Below are 23,364 nucleotides of genomic sequence, written 5' to 3'. Positions count from 1 at the left end.
GGTGTTGAAGCACCTTACATCACACCCACATACAGTAACAAAGAAGGGTACGTGTGTAAATCAGTGTATTGAAAATGTTACATAAGACAAAGGGAACTACAAGGTGTCGGGTCAACGGCATTCATACTGGTAGGCTTTTTTTTAAGAGTGTTTTGTCGGGGAGACATAAACTCAGTTTTCGGAACGTAACACTGGTTAGGGTTGACTTTACTAATAATGTATTTATAACCAAACAGACCCTTTTTAGCAACATTAGGATAATCAAAGACTGGAAAAAATATAACTCTCTAACCTGTACGATGCAGTTTGCATGCAGCTCTTTGTATGGCAGTTCATAGCTCACTGTGCTAGATAATGATTGTAACTTATGAACTGCACAGTAACAAAATGAGTTCTGTGCCAAACACAGAATCCCACTGAGCATTTCATACGAAATGTTTTATGATCTGCAGAGTACACATTCTTTGAAGCAGACATAGTAACCCTGGGTGCTATGTTAGATGACTCAAAACTGCCACAAGACAAAATGCTGATCCCTCTCCAGCAGGCACATTAATCACCAGAATTCTCTTGCCACGTTTTTTGTTGCCTAAAACTGTTGGATATATAAGGAACACTGCAGTGCTTTAACCCGTTCTGTGCCTTGGACGAGGTCACCTCGTCCAAGGCTACAGTTCCCGTGTGCCTTGGACGAGGTCACCTCGTCCAAGGCACAGGAACTGGGGGGATCGCTAGCGCGCCCCCCCTGTGCAAAGGTGGGGATGGAAGGGGAAGCCCTTCCACTTCCACCCCCGACCCCCCCACCCCCATGTGATGTCAGTGTGCGAGCGCGCGCTGATTAGACACAGGGTCTCCCCCATCGCGCTGGAAGCTCTGCTTCCAGCGCGATTGAAAGAGAAATGCTCAGCATTTCTCTTTCAATCACGTGGGGGAGGCCCGGAGAGGCTTCAAAGGGAAGGAAATGTATTTCCTTCCCTTTGAAGTCTCTCCCAGGGTTTCAAAAGCCGGATTGCTTGCAATCCGTCTTTTGAAACCCCACTAGACACCAGGGATTATTTTTTTTATTTTTTTTGTAGGTTATGGACATAAGGGAGCGACCCCTTGGGCAAGGGTCGCTCCTAGGGGGGGCATTTTCTTTGGGAAGGCCTTTTCTGCCCCTCCTGGGGGCTGATCGGCCTATTATTAGGCCGATCTGCCCCCAGGGGGGCAGAAACCTCTAGGGCACCAGGAATCATTTTTTTATTTTTTTCTATTTTTTTGTTTTTTTGTTTTTTTAGGTGGGGAGCGACCCCTTAGGCAAGGGTCGCTCCCCTAGGGGGCAAATTATATTTAGGCCATTTCTGCCCCCCTTGGGGGCAGATTGGCCTATTTTGATAAGGCCAATCTGCCCCCAAGGGGGGCAGAAACCACAAGACGCCAGGGAGTTTTTTTTGTTTTCGTGAGTTTCACGCAAGGGGAGCGACCCCTTAGGCAAGGGTCGCTCCCCCGGGGGGGGAGGAATTATTTTAGGCCATTTCTGCCCCCCTGGGGGGTAGATCAGCCTATTTTGATTAGGCCGATCTGCCCCCAAGGGGGGCAGAAAACCACTAGGCACTGTTTTTTTTTTTTTTTTTTTTGTTTTACAGATGGGGAGCGACCCTTGACCAAGGGGAAAATTGTATTTAGGCCATTTCTGCCCCCTTTGGCAGAACCACTAGGTGCCGGGGATCTTATTTTTGGCGCCAATGTCACGCAGGGGGAGCGACCCCATAGGCAAGGGTCGCTTCAGGGGGGGAAGAGAGGGTGTCGGGGGGGGGCAAATTTATTTTAGGCCATTTCTGCCCCCCCCTGGGGGCAGAAGCCTCTAGGTGCCAGGGCAATTGTTTTTTTTTTTTTTGCATGTTTTTTTAGAGATGGGGAGCGACCCATTAGGCAAGGCTCGCTCCCCTGGGGGGCAAATTGTATTTAGACCATTTCTGCCCCCCTTGGGGGCAGATTGCCCGATTTTAGATCAATCTGCCCCCAAGGGGGCAGAAACCACTAGGCACCGGGGATTTTTTTCTTTGCCGCCAATGTCACGCAGGGGGAGCGACCCCATAGACAAGGGTTGCTCGGGAGGGGGGTTGGTGGGCAAATTTATTTTAGGCCATTTCTGCCCCCCCGATCGGCCTATTATTAGGCCGATCTGCCCCCGGGGGCAGAAACCTCTAGGCACCAGGTCAAATTTTTTTTGTGTTTTTTTTGGGGGGTTTGTTTGTTTTTTTAGTGATGGGGAGCAACCCATTAGGCAAGGGTCGCTCCCCTGGGAGGCAAATTGTATTTTGACCATTTCTGCCCCCCTTGGGGGCAGATTGGGCGATTTTAGGTCAATCCACCCCCAAGGAGGCAGAAACCACTAGGCACCGGGGATTTTTTTTTTTGGCGCCAATGTCACTCAGGGGGAGCGACCCTGTAGGCAAGGGTCGCTCCCGGGGAGGGGTGGTGGTGTCGCGTGGGCTCTCATTATTCTAAATGAGACTACTGGATTTCTAGGCAGCAGGATCGATAACGATGTGGGGGACTGAGTCTGACCCACGTGTAAGGAACTCTGTCACCCTAAATCCGGTTGTTGCTCCGGCTAACTAGCAGTGCCTCATTTCTCCCACGGGGAAGAAATGATTGGGCAGCCGAGCGCATGACATCTTAGGAACTTCTCAGGGAAGTCGTGGCCACTCAGATCCAAACCAACTCTCTCATTCACATTATAGTCTCATATACAAATGACAAAGACAGTATAAGTTTTATATAATGTTTTAATAAAACGACTGTATTTTAGATATTAAGGCGTGAGCCGCAATAACCAGAACAATACAACATAGTAGGATTGATATAGTAACCAGGAGAGTAAAACATAGAAATAAAGCTATCATAATTCCTAACCGTTTCTACTCTCCCACTGCTTGTTCTATTTAGAGCACAGCATGTTAAGCTTTCAGCTTGCCTTTCTGTATCACTAGGGAGACGGACACACTCATACCTGAGCAAAGGCCTGTGATTTGGTTCAGCATCTGCAACGAGGCAGTCAGCGTCTAGTTGTGGTTCCCTGGTCAGAATCTCCCTCTTGATGTATTGGGACAAGGAAGTGATTTTATAACTAACATGTCATCGTGATCACAAAATGTTCCTGCGCAGGAATGGCAAGTCTAGACTCCTACCACGTCTATCAGGAATGTACCAGACTGTATCCTTGACTAAAGCACAGAGTGAATATGTTATGAAGAACTCCAGTGCTGAAGTAGGCAAAACAGTGTGATATGAATAAAAAACAACACCGTAGAACTGGCTATTCTGTAAAATAACAGTACGAAGCCTAATAGAAAGCATTTAGAGTAAAGTGCACAGAGGCTCTAAGCTGTTAGCAAATGAATAAAATATATTGAGGGCAAAGTGCACAGAGGCCTAAGGCCTGAAGCTAATGCGCAAAATCTACGTAAAACTGACCACACTACACCCTCCCCTTGTCGGTAGCAAGTGGTTCTAACAACATAAAAAAAAAAACATGACCTAAATTTAAACCCAACATTTCGACAAGATGAGAAGACAGCAAAGTCATAAATTTAGGAAACATGTGACGAGAGAGCGAATTGCAATATAGTGTCAATTTAGTCAGGAGAGAGAGAAAAAAAATCCAAATGTTAGACAGAAGCAATAGAACGTAGAAGCTCCTCCACTTCGAGATATGTCAATATCGGGAGATCCACGCCACAAAGTACCATGGAGCAGGTGTGTTCCAAAGCCCCAAAACCATTCAGGGCGGCACCCCGTGTAGTGCCAAGGAAAGAGACAAAACCATCTTCCGCCAGGAAGGGAATCTCATAATCCGCTTCACGAAGCAAACGCAACCGTAGTGCACAAGTCTGGGAATGAGCCCTAATCGGGAACATCAACAGATCAAGATCAACCACTGGAGATCGCTGCAGTGAGAGACAGAAAGCCAGTGCATGTTCAAACGAGCACCAAAGGCATCGAAACACGGGTTGCACACAATCCAAAACCGGTCGGAACGACAAAGACCAGTCACACTCCAAATGAGCCAGGAGTGTTGCTCCAAAACACTGCATCATGCGTTCACGACACAGCTGCGCTGACGGGAGCAGCAATACAGGATCTCGTTGCGGCGGGACAGCCATTGCGAAAAAACAGCAACAACAGCAAAACTCCAGCCAATAAAGCCAAAGTAATTGGGAAACCCCCAAAAATTCTTCTGAAAATAGAGTGTATAGCCGAAGGTATCAAACCGAATATGGAAGAGAAGGTGTGAACGAAACCAACACCAACGGCTTTGAAAAAATGAGCAATACCAGCAGTGCTGGATGCATTAAATATACGTCCCACAAGTTCACCGAAATGACTCGGAAAGTTAGTATTCAAAAGGGACTGTATCTCCGCCGATGACCTTGCCACTTGAAGTGCGTAGGTCTCGCTAGCAGATGTAAGGGCCACATGCTTTTGAAACAATAAAGCTTTCAGCCGACTCAACTTGTCGAAATCAACCTTGGAAGTAGCAATATGAGGCCAGATGTCCGCTACCTCCCTAAATTCAGTAGGGGGAAACAACACATTCCCGCAGCACGTAACGGCCTTGTTGACAACGACGATGTAAACTATTCCGGCACGCATGCCCCAGCAGCGTTCGCTGTTAAGAACAATGTAACTGCCGTTAGAAAGCACCTGGAAAGTGTTTTTAATTACCGGGACCGGAACTCCCTTCAGATAACAAGCTAAGTTAGCAATCGAAGCATTACACGCTCCGTGCAAGGACAGCTGTTTACAAACCATGGAATGGCTAACAGAAGTTTCGCAGTCGCTACCGCTAAGAAAAACTTCCCGCAAACCATTAACACATCTGTACTGAAAAGGAAGCTCCCACACCTCGTGTATGTAACTGTCACCCAATAGTTCATATCTTCCCACCGGAATGTGCTTCAAACAAGAAGTAAATTGCAGAGTGGAGATAGGCAAATTAATAACCCCATGAATCAACCACTCAGCTGACGGAATCTCAGCCACCATAAAAGGCAGTTTCTCCAATTTTTCAATATTTAACATAACATACGTCGCTTCCTTCTTAGCCTTCAATTGTTGTTGACGAGTTAAATTAAAGGAGATAAAGATCTCTCTCGCACGAATGTGCTGCCATGGAACGCGACCCGCCTTCAAGGTCTGAAGAGTCCAACCCAGCTGCATGATAGATCGTGTCTGACTCTGCCCATGATATAAAGAAGACATGTCTGATTTTATAATGTCAATAGCAGAAGAGACAATGCTGTCAATCGTGTAAACACGGTCAGAAAGGGTATGCATGCCATTATCAACAACAGACAAAGTCTGCAGCAGATTTTCTCGATCAATCTTTCTTAACCTGGCTGCAGCCTCCTGTTGGGAAAGTTTCTAAAACTCATTATACACTTCGTATAAGAACCTTTTTCTCCGGGGCACCTTGGGACCTGACAAAAAATCTTGTAAATCAGTACCATTAGACAGTAACTTGAGGTGTGACTTAACTGCACCCAGCGTGGAGTACTTCAACCATTGTTGACAAAGTTTCCCCACACTGTATGTAGTTATTATATCTGCATGTTCTGGTGAAATGTAACAAGGGTCTGCCCTACTAGTCCTGAACCCCCCAGAAGAGGTAACAAAACGTTGATGACACTGATTAGTGTCTACAGGCCACAATAACCACCCGCCCGGATGTAACGATGAAGCGTTAAGCGTACCATTCTGGACCCAATGCGTAAATTCACTAAAAGTAGCATTCACATAGTGCTGCCAGTTATTTAATTTAGAAGGGACAGGTATGCTAGGCAAAGTCAATTCTCTAAATCGACGCCAAGCCCAAACAACTAGTCTGTTGTACTGTGTCATTGAGGAAAATCATTTGCACAGGGATAATGCATGCTCGAAATAATGTATCTGTGCCTTGCATCTGCCAATTTTTCGTACCCCAAACACTTTTCAAGTCAACAGTCTTCAACCAGTATTCATATCCTTCGACCGAAAGTTTAGATACAAACGAATTAGAATACAGTAATTTAGTATCGGTCAACAAAATCTGCTTATTAGAATACGGTGTCACTTTAAAATAGTAAGACTTAGCGCTTCGCTGATCATGCCCAGAAAAATATGCAAATTTATCATTATACGTTTTCGAACTCCCTTGTGGAGGAGTCGAGCAATGTTCCCATTGTACATAATTAAAGATGGACTTGGGGCTACTCGCTTTGTGAATAAAGTGGTGTCCATAATAGGTGAAGCAAAACATATCACCATGATTATCTTTAAATTGGTAAGCATCTTCATCGTCATAGACAGTATAATATTGCAAATCTTTTAGCATAGCATCTACTGTCTTCACATCCCAATCATCAGAAACAATGCCTGGAATAACAATATCATTCATTGATAACTTAAGAACATACGGTATTTGAATCAATTCAGTGGGACCATATATTTCAAACATTACTTTATCCCACACAATTCCATCCGGAATCGGTATTGCAGAAATGTTCACATGGGATAAGTCTCTTCGAACCATATGAGACGAAAAATGTGGTCTCAACACAGTCTCCACGTGCTCAATGTCTGATCGATCCGGAAGAAAATGACCATGTATTACCAGAAAAAAGGTAACCACAAATCCCAACCATAAAAAAATAGTCAGTACAGCCATAAAAACCACAAATAGTTCCAAGGAACAACAAAATATGTACGTTTAAGCCAACTTAGTAGCTTACGTGGACCTCGGATTGAAGACAGCGAAGACGAAGAGCTGGATACAGCCGCATCCGCGTCGTTGAAGCAGCCAGAGGCAGTTCTTGCAAAAGGTGCAACAGTGAACAAGGAAGCTGATGGAGGTTCTCTCCTAGGCACGCTATAAATCACATGTTCAGAAACATCAGTAGAACGTACAGCAACTTGAGAAAAAGAATCGATATCAATCGTTGACTGTGGAACAATCGCAAGATCATCTTCCACCCTCCCCAAGCTCGGAGAGGAAACATGGTCGGTGCTAATCACCTGCAGCGGGACTTCTTCCCCAGTAGTGAGAGGGATGCCGGAACTACTGGGTGTCCCTCTTGGTCTGCTGTGCAGAATCGGCCACATGTTGTAACTTGACATTATCAATGGAAACAAAACGATTTCCTTTGGCCCCTTGCAGCGGCGGCAAAATCACAGTTCTCGTGCCGCTCACCCCCAACACCGGGACAAGTGCTCGATAAGAAGGACCAAATTCTTTCTTTACTGCGACCTTTTCACGCACTAGATCCCCAATCCTGGGTATCCAACCAGTAGGTGTTACTGGCTCATCCTTAATTCCAGAGGAGGCAGCACTCGCAGAAGAGTTATCTTCACGAAATTGTTGTAAATCCTGCAAAACAGTGACACGATCATTTATGTCAAAGGGCGTATCTGCCGCCTCCACACCAGGACCATCTAGATCAGGAACATACATTCGTGTTCCGAACAGGCACTCATATGAAGTACGACCCCCCAGTGACCTTCTAGGCAAGTTATTAAGTGCTCTCTGTACTCCATACAGGCGGGCTAGCCAACTACGACCTGTACCTATAACCCTGGCTGTTAAGGATTGCTTTATATCACGATTTAAACGCTCCACGACAGAATTTCCCTCGGGATGAAATGGAGACGAGAATTGGAGTTGGACCCCCAACGAAGCCATGGTGTCCCTGAATGCCTTAGAGGCAAAAGCAGGGCCCTGGTCCGAATGAAAAGCCGCAACTGCAAATGTATCGACAAAGATACGCAAATCTTTAATAACAGTCCGAGCGTCAGCCGAGCGCTGTGGCCAGACCCACACAAATCTGGAGCACGAATCTACAGCAACCAATATGTATTTGTATGCACTATCTGGTGTCAGTGGACCACAATGGTCCAAGTACACACACTGTAATGGTCTATTTGATATCAGAAGAGGAGTCTGCTGCGGGCGTCTAGCCGACGATGCTTTAATTTGCTGACAGACGTCACAACAAAGGACATACTGCTTTGTCTCCTAATAGAGACCAGGCCACCAATAACGGGCCTGTAAAAGCGAAATCATGGCAGCCACACCAGCATGCGCAGATGCCACCCCTTCATGCGCTGCAGAAATTAATCGAGGTCTCTCAATCTTATTCGGTAACTCACGTACACCAACGCCTGGAATATTAACAACAGCATTTAGTGCACCACTCAAGCAGTAACTATATTTAGAAGGGAATCCTTTAGGAAATGGCGTGCCATCAGCCGTAGCTTTTATGGCAGCCGAAATCTCTATGGCCCTCATTACGACCCTGGTGGTATAGAACCGCCAGGGCCGCGGCACGCGGGAGCACCGCCGACAGGCCGGCGGTGCCCCGCGGGGCATTCTGACCGCGGCGGCTTAGCCGCGGTCAGAGAAGGGAAAACGGCGGTCTCCCGCCGGTTTCCCGCTCCCCCCAAGGAATCCTCCAAGCCGGCGCAGCTTGCTGCGCCGGCTTGGGGATTCCGACTCCCCCTCCCGCCATCCAGTTCCTGGCGGTTCTCCCGCCGGGAACCGGATGGCGGGAGGGGGAGTCGCGGGGCACCTGGGGGCCCCAAAATGTATTTCACTGTCTGCATAGCAGACAGTGAAATACGCGACGGGTGCAGTAGCACCCGTCGCACCTTCCCACTCCGCCGGCTCGATTACGAGCCGGCTTCATGGTGGGAAGGTCGTTTTCCCTGGGCTGGCGGGCGGCCTTTCGGCGGCCGCCCGCCAGCCCAGGGGAAAACTCTGAATACCCGCCGCGGTCTTCCGACCGCGGTGCGGTATTCACGACGCGCAACTTTGGCGGGCGGCCTCCGCCTCCCGCCAAAGTTGTAATGAGGGCCTATGTCTGGTTTTGAACTCGAACGAGTTACCGCGGCTACAGTGGCGATAGCCACTGCCGACTTTGCAGCCTCATCAGCCAAAGTATTCCCAGCAACGTGTATTCCAACGCGCTGGTGTCCAAGAGTATGTACAACATGGACTCTAGGAAGCGTTTCTTTCAGACCCGCAACCTTACCCCACAACAATTTATGTTTAATGGTGTTGCCTTTAGAATCTCAGAACCCATTCATTTTCCAATAATGCAGATATTCATTGAAGGATTGCACACAGTAGTAGGAGTCACAGACCAGCAAGGTCAATATCGCCGGCTCTGCATGCTCCAACGCTAACAAAAGAGCTTTGAGCTCAGCCAGCTGCGCCGTGCAATCTCCCAATGTTTTAGTATAAGTATGTCGGGGGCAGAAGACTCCCCCCTCCATAGTCCCGCTCACCACCGCACATGCAGCTGAATACTGTTGTTTAGTCCCAACCGCCGGTTGCGCAGAGCCATCGGTATACATGACCACTTCATATTGGTCAATAGGTAATGTGCCAGCAGGAACCGGGTACTCTATTTCATATTGAAGAAATTCTTGAGTCTGCAGCTTAGGGTCAAATATGTAATCCACATCAGTGGCCATCAAAGACGTAGCCCATTGTATCCACCGCGGGTGTAAAGCTTTCGAATTAGGAACACTCGCTTTTGTAACAGCCTCCAAGGCCGGAATTGGGGAAACGACAATAATGCGTTGGCCCTGGGCTAGCGGTCTTTCTTTGATCACAGCCATCTGTACTGCAGTGAGAATTTTCTCAGTCTGTGCAAAACGTTGTTCTGCAGCAGAATACAAGTGGGACTTGTATGCTATCGGGACTGTCTCCCCTTCATTAAAGGTGACATACGTAAATCCAAGAGCCCCAGGAATCACCCTGATGACCAAATGAGTTTTATTGTCCCGCGTGTGTAAATGTTTAACCGCTAAGAGATCATTCTGCAGCTCTCGCAGTATGTGTGTATGCTCAATCGTCCAAAATCTACTTGAAAAATTCGGGCGAATCAGTTCATATAATGGTTTTATACGTGTAGCATAATCAGGAATGTAAGTTCTGCCAAAATTCAGAAACCCCAACAAAGACTGGAGCTTCCGAACCGTATTAGGAGGCTGCAGTAAAGCACATTTCTCCAAAAAATGTGGCGCCAGGCTCTTGCCCTCACTCGATAACTCATATCCCAGGAAAATAACACTGAGGAAGGCAATCTTCGATTTCTTAAAATTAAACTTATAACCAATATCAGCAAAACCCACAACAATGCGCGATACGCGACTGAGATGTTGTAGTATCTCATCGTCCGTCAAATAAATGTCATCAACATATGATAACGCCTCAGGGTCCAACTCGTGCAGAAGTTCAGTCACACGAGCCGAGAACAGTCCTGGGCTATTCTTATACCCCTGAGGTAAACGACAAAACTTTTTCTGAGAGCCAAACGCACTGAAACCGGTATAGTCCCGACTTTCGGGTGCTATATTCTGGCAGAAAAATCCATTCGAGATATCCAATGTTGTTTTGTATTTTTTACGCACTATATTATTCATAAGCGCAGCGCTATGTGAATTCTGTATAGCATATGTGCGTGTATGACTATTCAAATGTCTGTAATCCACCACTATCCTATAGGAATGGTCCGGTTTAGCAACCGGAAATAAGGGATTATTCATCGGCGAGACACAAGGCTCAATCACACCTTGGTACTCCAATTGTGTAAGAATTTTCCGAACCGATGCCCTTGCTTCAAATTTAATAGGATATTGCGGCTGTGGCTGAGGTTCTCCTTTAATGGGAATGACATGATAAGGTGATTGTTTATCCCACCCCACATTATTTCTATATAGGGCGGGGGCTTGTGCTAGAGCCCATGATTTACCATATGACTCCGCTAGTTCTCTCGGAACAAGTGGTGAAAAGGAAGGCGCAATAACCTCCTCCCCAACTGGACAGTCGCGAACAAAGTCAGGTGGCCAATCTTGTTCGGCCAACAGGACATCATATGATTTCACCATATGGTCCCAAAAAATGGCGTGTACAACGCGGTCAATGTCCCCTTCTAATCGTAGAGTCACAAGATATACTTGATCAGGATCAGAGACTCGCATATCCGCCGTCTCGACTTGTATGAAGTCATCAGTTGCTTTCGCCTCCAGATGCTCTAGAAGACTCCGGCGAACTATTGTGACCTCTGCCGCGCTGTCTAACAGCGCTAACGCCCATGTCTTGTTCGTCAAGAGAACTCTCTTCTTGAGCGGCATGTCTATCTGAGACAGCTGCCACTTTCTTCTTTTTGAATTGCTGTTTCTATTGCAGCGGTTTCTCTTCTTGTTTAATAGAAACCTCCGCTGAGCGTTGTGAATCCTGTCTCGGTTTCACGTACTCCGTCCTCCGCTCTGACTGCCCACCTCTCTCACTTCTCTTTTCCGAGGAGTCCTGAAAGGAACGAGATTGGCGTGTATCAGTATATTGATATCTATCAGGCGTCTTCAAAGTATCCCTATTCCTGAGATTATACTTACTTTGTGGGGTCTCTGGTTGCGGAGGCTGCCCACCATCTTTCTTAGGTGTTTGCTGTTTCTTATCCCAGCGCTTTTTCGCACCCTCAGGTTGCTGTTGCTTAGAATTATCCTTATTATTTTTACCCTGCAATTGTGGTTTCTGCAGTCGAGCCCCTAGGCTATCACGACCAATACTAGAATATGTTTCAGCTATTATTCTCGGAAGTTCCCGCTCCAGATTAATCTGCGGAACGTCCCGAAGACGCATTCGCACTGCTAGTGCTACAGCCTCCCCCTTGAGATTACTCAAAATAATAGAAGAAACCGCGTCAAAATTACCCATCAATTGCATGCCTAAATCCAAGGCAGGGGCAGCCCCATAGTCATCCTGAATTTGTTTAAGCACCTCCGGCAAATTAGCCAAAGTCGGTGTACCGTGTGCTGTAGTATAGAGAGCGGCAAACACCGTGCCCCAAGTATTACAAAGATCCACCGTAGGAACCATCCCATACGGCAAACACATCGTCAAAATTCTATGCTTATCCTGAGGTCCCGTATGGGGAAATACTGCTTCCAGCGTATTAATTTTTTGCGCCAGCCAAAATGGAGTCTCCTCACGTTTAGCCGGTACCTTGCCCATTACAGAGTGTACAGTGGCCGGATTTATTCCCGGCACCACCGCATGTGGATGAGCTGGAGCAGCACGCGCTGCATTAGTATCTAATGTCTGCATCACAAACTGAACTAATCGTCTGTACGTTGCAGTTAATTCCACATATAAACGACGCACTTCAGCCACTGCCACATTTGCCACTCCAGGATATGGTGTATATGTAGCCAATAAAGGCCAGGTCGGACCATCATTACTCAACGGACCTAACCGTACTGGTGTTACTGAATGTGGGAGGGCGCCATCAAGCCAATTATGGTGTTCTTGATAAGATAAAGGTATTTCTAAGTATGCCTAAGCCCTGTATTGTCCAGGGACATTCGCAACAGTATATTCGTGAAAAGTATTTGTACCCCCATCAGCTGCTGGAAACACGACCCAAGAATAAAAAAGTTCTGATCTATAGGCTGCATGGGCGTCCACCACAAAAGTGACCGGACCCCCCTGGACCGTCAGTCCATGTGCTATCAGATGACCCGTGAGCGGAAATCGCACATTAAGCGGTATATCTACTACAACTGGATTCGCCATTAGTATAACAATAATAGCTCTAGGACAGAGAAGGCACACCAATATCGGGGTATTTCCTTTCAAAGTTCAAGCTTGAACAACCAACCACAAAGTATGAGGATGTACCCAACCCGTGGTGGCGGAAACCCTCAGCCCCACGGACGTCTCCGCATACGGAACCGAGGAGTCAAAATATATACGAGACCGAGAGAGTCAGTCGGACCCAAACATTAGAGCCAGACCAAACATTGGCGGCGCCATGTCGCGTGGGCTCTCATTATTCTAAATGAGACTACTGGATTTCTAGGCAGCAGGATCGATAACGATGTGGGGGACTGAGTCTGACCCACGTGTAAGGAACTCTGTCACCCTAAATCCGGTTGTTGCTCCGGCTAACTAGCAGTGCCTCATTTCTCCCACGGGGAAGAAATGATTGGGCAGCCGAGCGCATGACATCTTAGGAACTTCTCAGGGAAGTCGTGGTCACTCAGATCCAAACCAACTCTCTCATTCACAATATGGTCTCATATACAAATGACAAAGACAGTATAAGTTTTATATAATGTTTTAATAAAACAACTGTATTTTAGATATTAAGGCGTGAGCCGCAATAACCAGAACAATACAACATAGTAGGATTGATATAGTAACCAGGAGAGTAAAACATAGAAATAAAGCTATCATAATTCCTAACCGTTTCTACTCTCCCTCTGCTTGTTCTATTTAGAGCACAGCATGTTAAGCTTTCAGCTTGCCTTTCTGTATCACTAGGGAGACGGACACACTCATACCTGAGCAAAGGCCTGTGATCTGGTTCAGCATCTGCAACGAGGCAGTCAGCGTCTAGTTGTGGTTCCCTGGTCGGAATCTCCCTCTTGATGTATTGGGACAAGGAAGTGATTTTATAACTAACATGTCATCGTGATCACAAAATGTTCCTGCGCAGGAATGGCAAGTCTAGACTCCTACCACGTCTATCGGCAATGTACCAGCTGTATCCTTGACTAAAGCACAGAGTGAATATGTTATGAAGAACTCCAGTGCTGAAGTAGGCAAAACAGTGTGATATGAATAAAAAACAACACCGTAGAACTGGCTATTCTGTAAAATAACAGTACGAAGCCTAATAGAAAGCATTTAGAGTAAAGTGCACAGAGGCTCTAAGCTGTTAGCAAATGAATAAAATATATTGAGGGCAAAGTGCACAGAGGCCTAAGGCCTGAAGCTAATGCGCAAAATATACGTAAAACTGACCACACTACAGTGGTTGGGAGTGCAAATTTATTTTAGGCTATTTCTGCCCCCCCCAATCGGCCTATTATTAGGCCGATCTGCCCCCGGGGGCAGAAACCTCTATGCACCAGAGCAAATTTTTTTTGTGTGTTTTTTTTTTTTGTCTGTTTGTTTTTTTAGAGATGGGGAGCAACCCATTAGGCAAGGGTCGCTCCCCTGGGGTGGCAAATTGTATTTAGACCATTTCTGCCCCCCTTGGGGGCAGATTGGCCGATTTTAGATAAATCTGCCCCCAAGGAGGCAGAAACCACTAGGCACCGGGGATTTTTTTTTTTTGTGCCAATGTCGCGCAGGAGGAGCGACCCCGTAGGCAAGGGTCGCTTCGGGGGGGGGGGGGGTTGAGGGGGTGGTGGTTTCAAATTTATTTTAGGCCATTTCTGCCCCCCCTGGGGCCGGCTGAGCTAGAGGCCAAAATCCACAGGTAGGCACTTTGCAAAAAACACCTCTGTTTTCTGTGAAAAAATATGTTGTGTCCACGTTGTGTTTTGGGCCATTTCCTTTCGTGGGCGCTAGGCCTACCCACAGAAGTGAGGTACCATTTTTATCGAGAGACTTAGGGGAAGGCTGGGTAGAAGGAAATTTGTGGCTCCTCTCGGATTCCAGAACTTTCTGTCACCGAAATGAGAGGAAAAAGTGTTTTTTGGGCCAAATTTTTATGTTTGCAAAGGATTCTGGGTAACATAACCTGGTCAGAGCCCCTCAAGTCAACCCATCTTGGATTCCCCTGGGTTTCTAGTTTTCAAAAATGCACTGGTTTGCTAGGTTTCCCCAGGTGCCGGCTGAGCTACAGGCCAAAATCCACAGGTAGGCACTGTTTTCTATGAAAAAATGTGATGTGTCCACGTTGTGTTTTGGGCCATTTCCTTTCGTGGGCGCTAGTCCTACCCACACAAGTGAGGTACAATTTTTATCGGGAGACTTGGGGGAACGCTAGGTGGAAGGAAATTTGTGGCTCCTCTCTGATTCCAGGACTTTCTGTCACCAAAATGTGAGGAAAATGTGTTTTTTTAGCCACATTTTGAGGTTTGCTAAGGATTCTAGGTAACAAAACCTGGTCAGAGCCCCACAAGTCACTCCATCGTGGATTCCCCAAGGTCTATAGTTTTCAAAAATGCATAGGTTTGGGAGGTTTCCCTAGGTGCCGGCTGAGTTAGAGGCCAAAATCTACAGGTAGGCACTTTGCAAAAAACACCTCTGTTTTCTTTCAAAAAATGTGATGTGTCCACGTTGTGTTTTGGGGCATTTCCTGTCGCGGGCGCTAGGCCTACCCACACAAGTGAGGTATAATTTTTATCGGGAGACTTGGGGGAACGCTGAGTCGAAGGAAATTTGTGGCTCCTCTCTGATTCCAGAACTTTCTGTCACCAAAATGTGAGGAAAATGTGTTTTTTTAGCCAAATTTTGAGGTTTGCAAAGGATTCTGGGTAACAGAACCTGGTCAGAGCCCCACAAGTCACCCCATCTTGGATTCCCCTAGGTCTCTAGTTTTCAGAAATGCACAGGTTTGGTAGGTTTCCCTAGGTGCCGGCTGAGCTAGAGGCCAAAATCTACAGGTAGGCACTTTGCAAAAAACACCTCTGTTTTCTTTCAAAAATGTGATGTGCGCACGTTGCATTTTGGGGCATTTCCTGTCGCGGGCGCTAGGCCTACCCACACAAGTGAGGTATCATTTTTATCGGGAGACTTGGGGGAACGCTGGGTGGAAGGAAATTTGTGGTTCCTCTTTGATTCCAGAACTTTCTGTCACCAAAATGTTAGGAAAATGTGTTGTTTTAGCCAGATTTTGAGGTTTGCAAAGGATTCTGGGTAACACAACCTGGTCAGAGCCCCACAAGTCACCTCATCTTGGATTCCCCTAGGTCTCTAGTTTTCAGAAATGCACAGGTTTGGTAGGTTTCCCTAGGTGCCGGCTGAGCTGGAGGCCAAAATCTACAGGTAGGCACTTTGCAAAAAACAGCTCTGTTTTCTTTAAAAAATGTGATGTGTGCACGTTGCATTTTGGGGCATTTCCTGTCGCGGGCGCTAGGCTTACCCACACAAGTGAGGTATCATTTTTATCGGGAGACTTGGGGGAACGCTGGGTGGAAGGAAATTTGTGGCTCCTCTCTGATTCCAGAACTTTCTGCCACAGAAATTTGAGGAACATGTGTTTTTTTAGCCAAATTTTAAGGTTTGCAAAGGATTCTGGGTAACAGATCCGGTCAGAGCCCCACAAGTTACCCCATCTTGGATTCCCCTAGGTCTCTAGTTTTTAAAAATGCACAGGTTTGGTAGGTTTCCCTAGGTGCCGGCTGAGCTAGAGGCCAAAATCTACAGGTAGGCACTTTGCAAAAAACACCTCTGTTTTCTTTCAAAAAAATGGGATGTGTCCACGTTGCGTTTTGGGGTCTTTCCTGTTGCGGGCGCTAGGCCTACCCACACAAGTGAGGTATCATTTTTATTGGGAGACTTGGGGGAACATAGATTAGCAAAACAAGTGTTATTGCCCCTTGTCTTTCTCTATATTTTTTCCTTCCAAATATAGGAGAGTGTGTAAAAAAGACATCTATTTGAAAAATGCCCTGTAATTTACATGCTAGTATGGCCACCCCGGAATTCAGAGATGTGCAAATAACCACTGCTCCTCAACACCTTATCTTGTGCCCTTTTTGGAAATACAAGGGTTTTCTTGATAACTAGTTTTTACTCTTTATATTTCAGCAAATGAATTGCTGTATACCCGGTATAGAATGAAAACGCACTGCAGGGTGCAGCTCATTTATTGGCTCTGGGTACCTAGGGTTCTTGATGAACCTACAAGCCCTATATATCCCCGCAACCAGAGGAGTCCAGCAGACGTAACGGTATATTGCTTTTGAAAATCTGACATTGCAGGAAAAAGTTACAGAGTAAAACGTAGAGAAAAATTGATGTTTTTTTCACCTCAATTTCAATATTTTTCTTGTTCAGTTGTTATTTTCTGTAGGAAACCCTTGTAGGATCTACACAAATGACCCCTTGCTGAATTCAGAATGTTGTCTACTTTTCAGAAATGTTTAGGTTTCTGGGATCCAGCATTGGTTTCATGCCCATTTCTGTCACTGACTGGAAGGAGGCTGAAAGTACAAAAACTTGTAAAAATGGGGTATGTCCCAGTAAAATGCCAAATTTGTGTTGAAAAATTGGGTTTTCTGATTCAAGTCTGCCTGTTCCTGAAAGCTGGGAAGCTGGTGAGTTTAGCACCACAAACCCTTTGTTGATGCCATTTTCAGGGGAAAAACCACAAGCCGCCTTCTGCAGCCACTTTTTCCCATTTTTAAAAAACAAAATGAAATTTTCACTGTATTTTGCCTAATTTCTTGGCCTCCTTCAGGGGAACCCACAAAGTCTGGGCACCTCTAGAATCCCTACGATGTTGGAAAAAATGGAAGTAAATTTGGCTTGGTTAGCTTATGTGGACAAAAAGTTATGAGGGCCTAAGCGCGAACTGCCCCAAATAGGCAAAAAAAGGCCTGGCACAGGAGGGGGAAAGGCCTGGCAGCGAAGGGGTTAAAAACTGCTGCAGTGCTACAATACCAGCCCCCAGTAAGCAGATAGAAAAACACCTCTCCTAACCTTCCAGACTCCCAGGGATTTGCTGATGCCCATTACGGCTAGTCCAGCCTCCTTTCATGACTTGAGCAAGTCATGTAGAAAGCTGAGAGGTCTGAGAACTACCTACATGACCCAGCAACTGATTCTTTGATGCATTGTGCTGGGTTTACAAAAATAACAAAATAAACATCGAAATAGAGTTTTTAGAAAAAAGATCTGCCTGCTCATCATCCGTTCCGGTTTCCCTAAATATTCTTAACTTTGAAAATTGTATTTGTCTCCCATTATAGATTTTCCTTTCAGTGTTCCCTTTATCATGGTGAAATGGGAAAGTAAGTATAAAAAAAGTCAAATAAATCTTAGCCATTAATCAGCAAAGGGTAATTAAATTACTCATTTTTTGCAAACATTAATATGTTATTCAAATTCTCAATGAGAAAAAAATGTCTTAATATATTTATGTATTTGGCTAATCATGTCACCAAATGTAATCTCTTTCCATGCTAACACATTTTAAATAGAGCCACAAGAAAGATGGTTTTACACAATCTCATTATTTGGGACTTTTAATGGTTTTAAATACTGCAATCTTCAGGTGATTCACAATTGTTGCATGAGTACGCTTCAAACAGTGAGATGTAGCCATTAGACTCTAACTTAAGTTTTCACAGCTTTTGTGATACGTAGTGTAAGACAGAATAAAACAATTTCTGAGTTTCATTGTTCCTTCATAGTGTTTGCTTCCAATTCTTTCTCAGCTTTCCATTTGGCCTTTCTTTCCATGTTCTGCTTCAGTAATGTATTCTCTTTCTTAACAGCCTGTGGGGGAAATTAAGGCAAATGTTATTAAAAGCCTGCTTCCATTTTTACATGATTGACTTCATGATAATCTCATTTGACAAACAACTAGCTTTTGACACCTCTCAGGCCTTTTTGAAGAGCATACTTTATTAAGGACTGCACATTTGTGGTTTCAATACTGAGATATTTGTTGCAAAAAATTGTCTTGTCAACATGTCAAAATGTTATATAGAACTGAGTACTTTTAGACTCTAGGGGCCTGATTCACAAGGATAAACTTAGACTAAAAGTCTAAATTTAGACCTACAGTCTAACTTTCCCAGTAGTAAAGTTAGACTTTGGTATAAGTTTGGTCTTTTGGTCTCAACTTAGATCAAAAGTGTAAACCAAGACCAAAAGTCTAGACTTTACTAGTAGTAGAGTTTAAGTTTTGGTCTAAGTTTTGACTTTTGGTCTAAGTTAGTGCAACATTCAAAAGTTAGACCAAAAGTCTAACTTTACTAGTAGTAAACCTTTGTGAATTGGGCCCTAGGTTGGGACCTCCCTGGCTCCCTCATTGAGGTGTATCTTAAATGTTAATCTTATCATTGAAAACTTACGGAAATACTTCATATATATCCACTCCAGATATACTTTTATCCACAGTCAGAACATGCTCACCAGCACTTCCATCCAAACTAATCCCCTGCCCATCAGTTTTATGTCTCTTCTATGATATTTTAATGTTTACAATTCCTGTCATGGGAACAGAATCTTTGCTTTACCTGCTGACTTTGATGACTGGTCTTACCATTTCTAACTCACCAGCTTGGAATGTTTGTTAACATCTTATTATTAATCTACATGTAAATATCCAGAATGTTGTAAAACATGTACGCCTTTCTCGTTGAGCAATATTCTTCAATTTGATCATTCACATTGGTCATCATCTCTGCCATCAATCACAGCGACCTCAAAATTCATTTTGGCAGTGTCTTATTCTAACTTATCTACTTTCTGAATTTTGTCACCAGGTATTTTCTGCCCATCCTAGCCAATTGTTCCCAGTATTTAACACTCTCCAGAAAACCCACTAGATTCAGTACTAAGGGCCTGATTATGAGTATGGCAGTCCTGGGAATGTCATACCATGGTGGCAATCCGACCTCCACATTCTCGGTGGTCCGACCACCAGATTACAAGGATTGCTGTTGGATCGCCATTAGACTGCCGCAACTGCCAGGATCTTGGATCTCAGATCAGCATCGGTAGGGATAGCAGGGGTCACTCATGGTGGTGCTGATACCAGTATCGCCGTGCGGATGATGACCTTTTCAAAGCCTGGTGGGAAGTCAGGGAAGGGGACCCAAAGGGGGCACCAAGGTGATTTTGCCCATTGGGCAGTGTGGCTAGGGGCACATGTTGTGCCCCCCCCCATGCCTGAACTGTCAGTGAACACTGTTGCCATGCACAACATTGGCTCACTTTCTGGGGCGAAGCATGCTGCTGCAGTGACACAGCTGCAGACACTACTGCCAGCTAGGCGGTAGTGTCACAATACAGTGGTGGGGAGGTCGCTGGCTCATAATCAGAGCACATTGTTCAAGGTTTATACGTCTGTATTATTCAATTTTGGTGTCCATTTCTTCTTCCTTACCACTCATGTATTTTCCTTGCACTATGTGGCAGTCTTCCGGGTTGGTTGCTACATATTTCGCTTTCATTATACACAATTGTTTCTTGCAGTCTTCTTTCATTTCTTAAACACAGTTGGCAATGTGGTCACTCACCTTTGCTATTGCAGCTGCTACTTTTATGTCTAGATTACATGACAACACCTTCTCTTTCTTGTGATGGTTATTGTTACACCACATTGTTCAATCTTTATTTGAAGATTTTACAAAGGGTCACAGATTTTCATCTTAAAGTCCTCTCAACAACGCTTTCTAAACAAGTACTTTGTTTCCTTTCTCTTAAATCTTCTCAGAAAAATCTTTGTCAAAGTGACATGTGATTCTTCTTTCTTAAAAGTCTCTCTAACATCTTGTAAAATTCATCACTGGTGTCACCATTACCCTGCTCAGCTGGTATTTCCTTTGTACAATTCCTAATTTGTATAGCACTACGTGTTGTTTCCTTATTGGAGAGAAACCTTGCAAGGGTATCAAGTAGGATTCAAACTTTCCTGCCAAAGTAGGGTTCGGCTTCATTTTATAACAAGGGTGGTTGTGGCATATTTGCAGTAGCCATGTTCCATATCAAAACGTTAAAATTATAATATGTCCTAATATTCTTGGTAATGTCTGGAAGGGTCATGCTCTAGTAATTTATTCTGCTGCACATCTAGATGTGAATGGTGAACTTTACTTGAATAAAGCTTTTATACATATTATCTTCACATTATTTTAGCATTCACAGATAAACAATCACAGGCTGCTAGAAACATTGTATTTTACTGTAGAAATTGTGATTTCCAAGCAATTAGCCAAACTTCTTACTATTTACGGATGACACTATCATTGAGCCTGTAAATGATTGAACAAGTGAGTGAACATGCATGCGTATATGTAAATGAGTGATTGAGTGAGACCATCACCTGAACCTGGGTTCGGTGTTTGGACAAAATAATGTAGAAAAATATTATGTGAACAAAATATAGTGTGAGGAATATTGAGGAAAAAATATACTGAAGGTAGATTTCTGTGGCTAAGCGAAGTTTTACTATACTTAACTCCTCATATATGTACTTTGATGATATATGCATATATATCTTCAAGCTATGCAGATGTGGAGCTAAAAGTAGTAAATCTATATTTACCCGTTTGCACTTACTTTCTTGACATTTTATTTCTGAACAATTTTTACATGATATTCAGTACACAAGATATTTTTGACATTAATATTCTGTTAGACAACTCCCAGGGGCTCTCATTACTGCATTCTGGTTAGGCGAAATTTCTGATGATGAAGAATCAGTTTATATATGGAAGGCTATGAAGTTGATTGGTTATTACTTTGAGGGCCAACTGATGACCTATTAAAGGTACAGTTATTCATATGAGGCATTCAACAGAATTTGCATGCTTTGCATGTGGCTTTAATAGTCCTTGATGTATCCTTTGAGATTGACGGGACCAGGAGGGAGTATCAGTATACCTGAAAAAGTTGGAGAGCTATTCATGACAAAGGTCTACATTTGTTATTTTTGTATGTTATGCACGTTTTTATTTTAGTTTTTGTTATCTGAGACAATATTGTCAAGTTCTACAGAATGGCTGGACTTACTTTTTCCTTTTTTTCACAATGAATACGTTAATTGGTCATAACTTAATTTCCACAGAGGAGCTGGGAAGTAACAGGAATGAGGCTTGCACATTTTACTATACCATGATGTATAAATACATTAGTCAAAGGTAAATGTTACAAGAATGACTGATTGTCCTGATTGTTCTGTGCATATCTCTATCTGGTATTCAGAACTCAATATACTTTGATTCAAGAAGTCTTGTTTGTAATGAATTTCTTTAGCATTTATGACATATGACAAGTTTACCCCAGTTTACAAGGCATTCTTCCCTACCTTTTAGCAGGGTAGTTTTGCAAAGCACATCAAGTGATATGTGCATTCACTCAGAGTAACGTGTTTCCACCAGCTGCAGCTCCTCCGCTAAGGCAGAGGAGCATCAGCCACTGCTTTCTGCAGTGAAGAAAAAGTAAAAATAAACTGATAATAATGCATTGTTAATATAATTTAAATGTTCCTCAGGGACCCAGGTTAGGGCAGGGCTGGGCTGGGGAGGGAGTGGTTAGTGTACCATAAGAGCACACTTGGCATTTCTTCACCTGGCTGTACTGCACAGCCAGGAGGAGAAAGTGTAGAGAGTCCCACTCCCTGTCTGAGCGCTGAAGCAGACTGCTCAGACCAATCATAATGCTGCTGTCAACAGCAATGTTGTGATTGGAAGGGAGTCTGGAAGCCTATGTGCTTCCAGGTGTCGGGGAAGAGAAGAGGATGAAGGAGAGACGGAACCATCTCTCCTGATATAAAAGGTAAGCGTTTTCTTTTAATTTTATATTTTTTATACCCCCCTTTCTCCTGCCACCCCCATTCTAAAGTAGCTACCACTGGTTTCAGTGCCCCCCCCCCCCCACTTGACCTGCTAGTTCTCACTGTGGCTAATCTAGGTGGTCTGAGCTGCACAATGCTGGGTGAACCTGGCCCTGGTATCATCTCTTCTAACCCTTTGTTATTTGCATTGGGCTTTAGTGATGTAGCTCTAGAGAATATTGTTGCTGTGAGAGGAAATGGATACATTGTTTTAAAGGCAGTTGGCAGAATGTTTACCAACACCTAATGTTTAACTGCACTACCATGAATAATATCATGAGCATCTGCATCTTTTCCTCATCTAATTTGCAGGAATGCACGGCACCCCACAGTGCCACCCTAATTCCATCATCTGGCACCACAGCCCTTTGCCTAAATAAAGGTGGTGGTTGAGTGACAGGTAGACTGTGCTCATCCATGACTTGGAACTGACTGTTCACAGCCATGTTATGAAGATGAGGCAGACTTCTACCAGATCCCTTGCCTTCACTTGATACACTCTGTTCTAGCATACCTCTGAAACAGGTACTTTATGTAATGAGTGTTTATCATTATTGTTCTTAAGATGAGGCATCATATGTGGATGTGTGCCCTGTGTTAGTTCTTCTGTATTGTTTGTTATTATAGGGCACTGTACAAAGTCATTAGTAGTTATCAATCATGCCACTTTACACTTTAGTGTGTTATGGAACTGTGACTTGGCTTAGAACAAAACATTTTCTGTCAGTATGATGTCCAAGATGGTGGTTCCATACCTATATAAAGGTAAACATTTGAAATATAAAGTAAAATGTGAGTGTGTCTCGTATTATAGCTTAAAGCTGAGACAGGTGTATCCTTTGCCAAAGCAATATGCAATCAAACCATTTATGAATGGTAACGTGTGTAAATACAATAACCTCTATTTCATGGGAAGTTCACTCATGTTGTGTAGTTTCTCTGTACTTGAGTGATGTCCTTTGCTTTATATTAAATTTGTTTATTTGAGTGAACGTTTGTGTCCATTACAATTACTGGGTTACCTCTATCT

At 44.4% G+C, this 23,364-nt stretch overlaps 1 protein-coding gene across 1 annotated transcript in view; it reads right to left on the bottom strand.

The window, feature by feature from the left end:
- Window positions 1–17,996: 17,996 nt before the first annotated feature.
- LOC138264426 (protein FAM162A-like) overlaps window positions 17,997–23,364 on the bottom strand; it is a 178,916-nt gene continuing 173,548 nt past the window's right edge. The window contains exon 4 of the mRNA XM_069212542.1: window positions 17,997–18,265. Within this exon, the coding sequence (XP_069068643.1) occupies window positions 18,164–18,265 (102 nt within the window). The 3' untranslated portion in view covers window positions 17,997–18,163. The remainder of the gene's footprint in view (window positions 18,266–23,364) is intronic.

This window comes from Pleurodeles waltl, chromosome 2_1 (assembly GCF_031143425.1).
Source record: "Pleurodeles waltl isolate 20211129_DDA chromosome 2_1, aPleWal1.hap1.20221129, whole genome shotgun sequence".
In the NCBI taxonomy this organism is placed as follows: domain Eukaryota; kingdom Metazoa; phylum Chordata; class Amphibia; order Caudata; family Salamandridae; genus Pleurodeles; species Pleurodeles waltl.
This window is presented reverse-complemented; position numbering and strand designations above follow the sequence as displayed.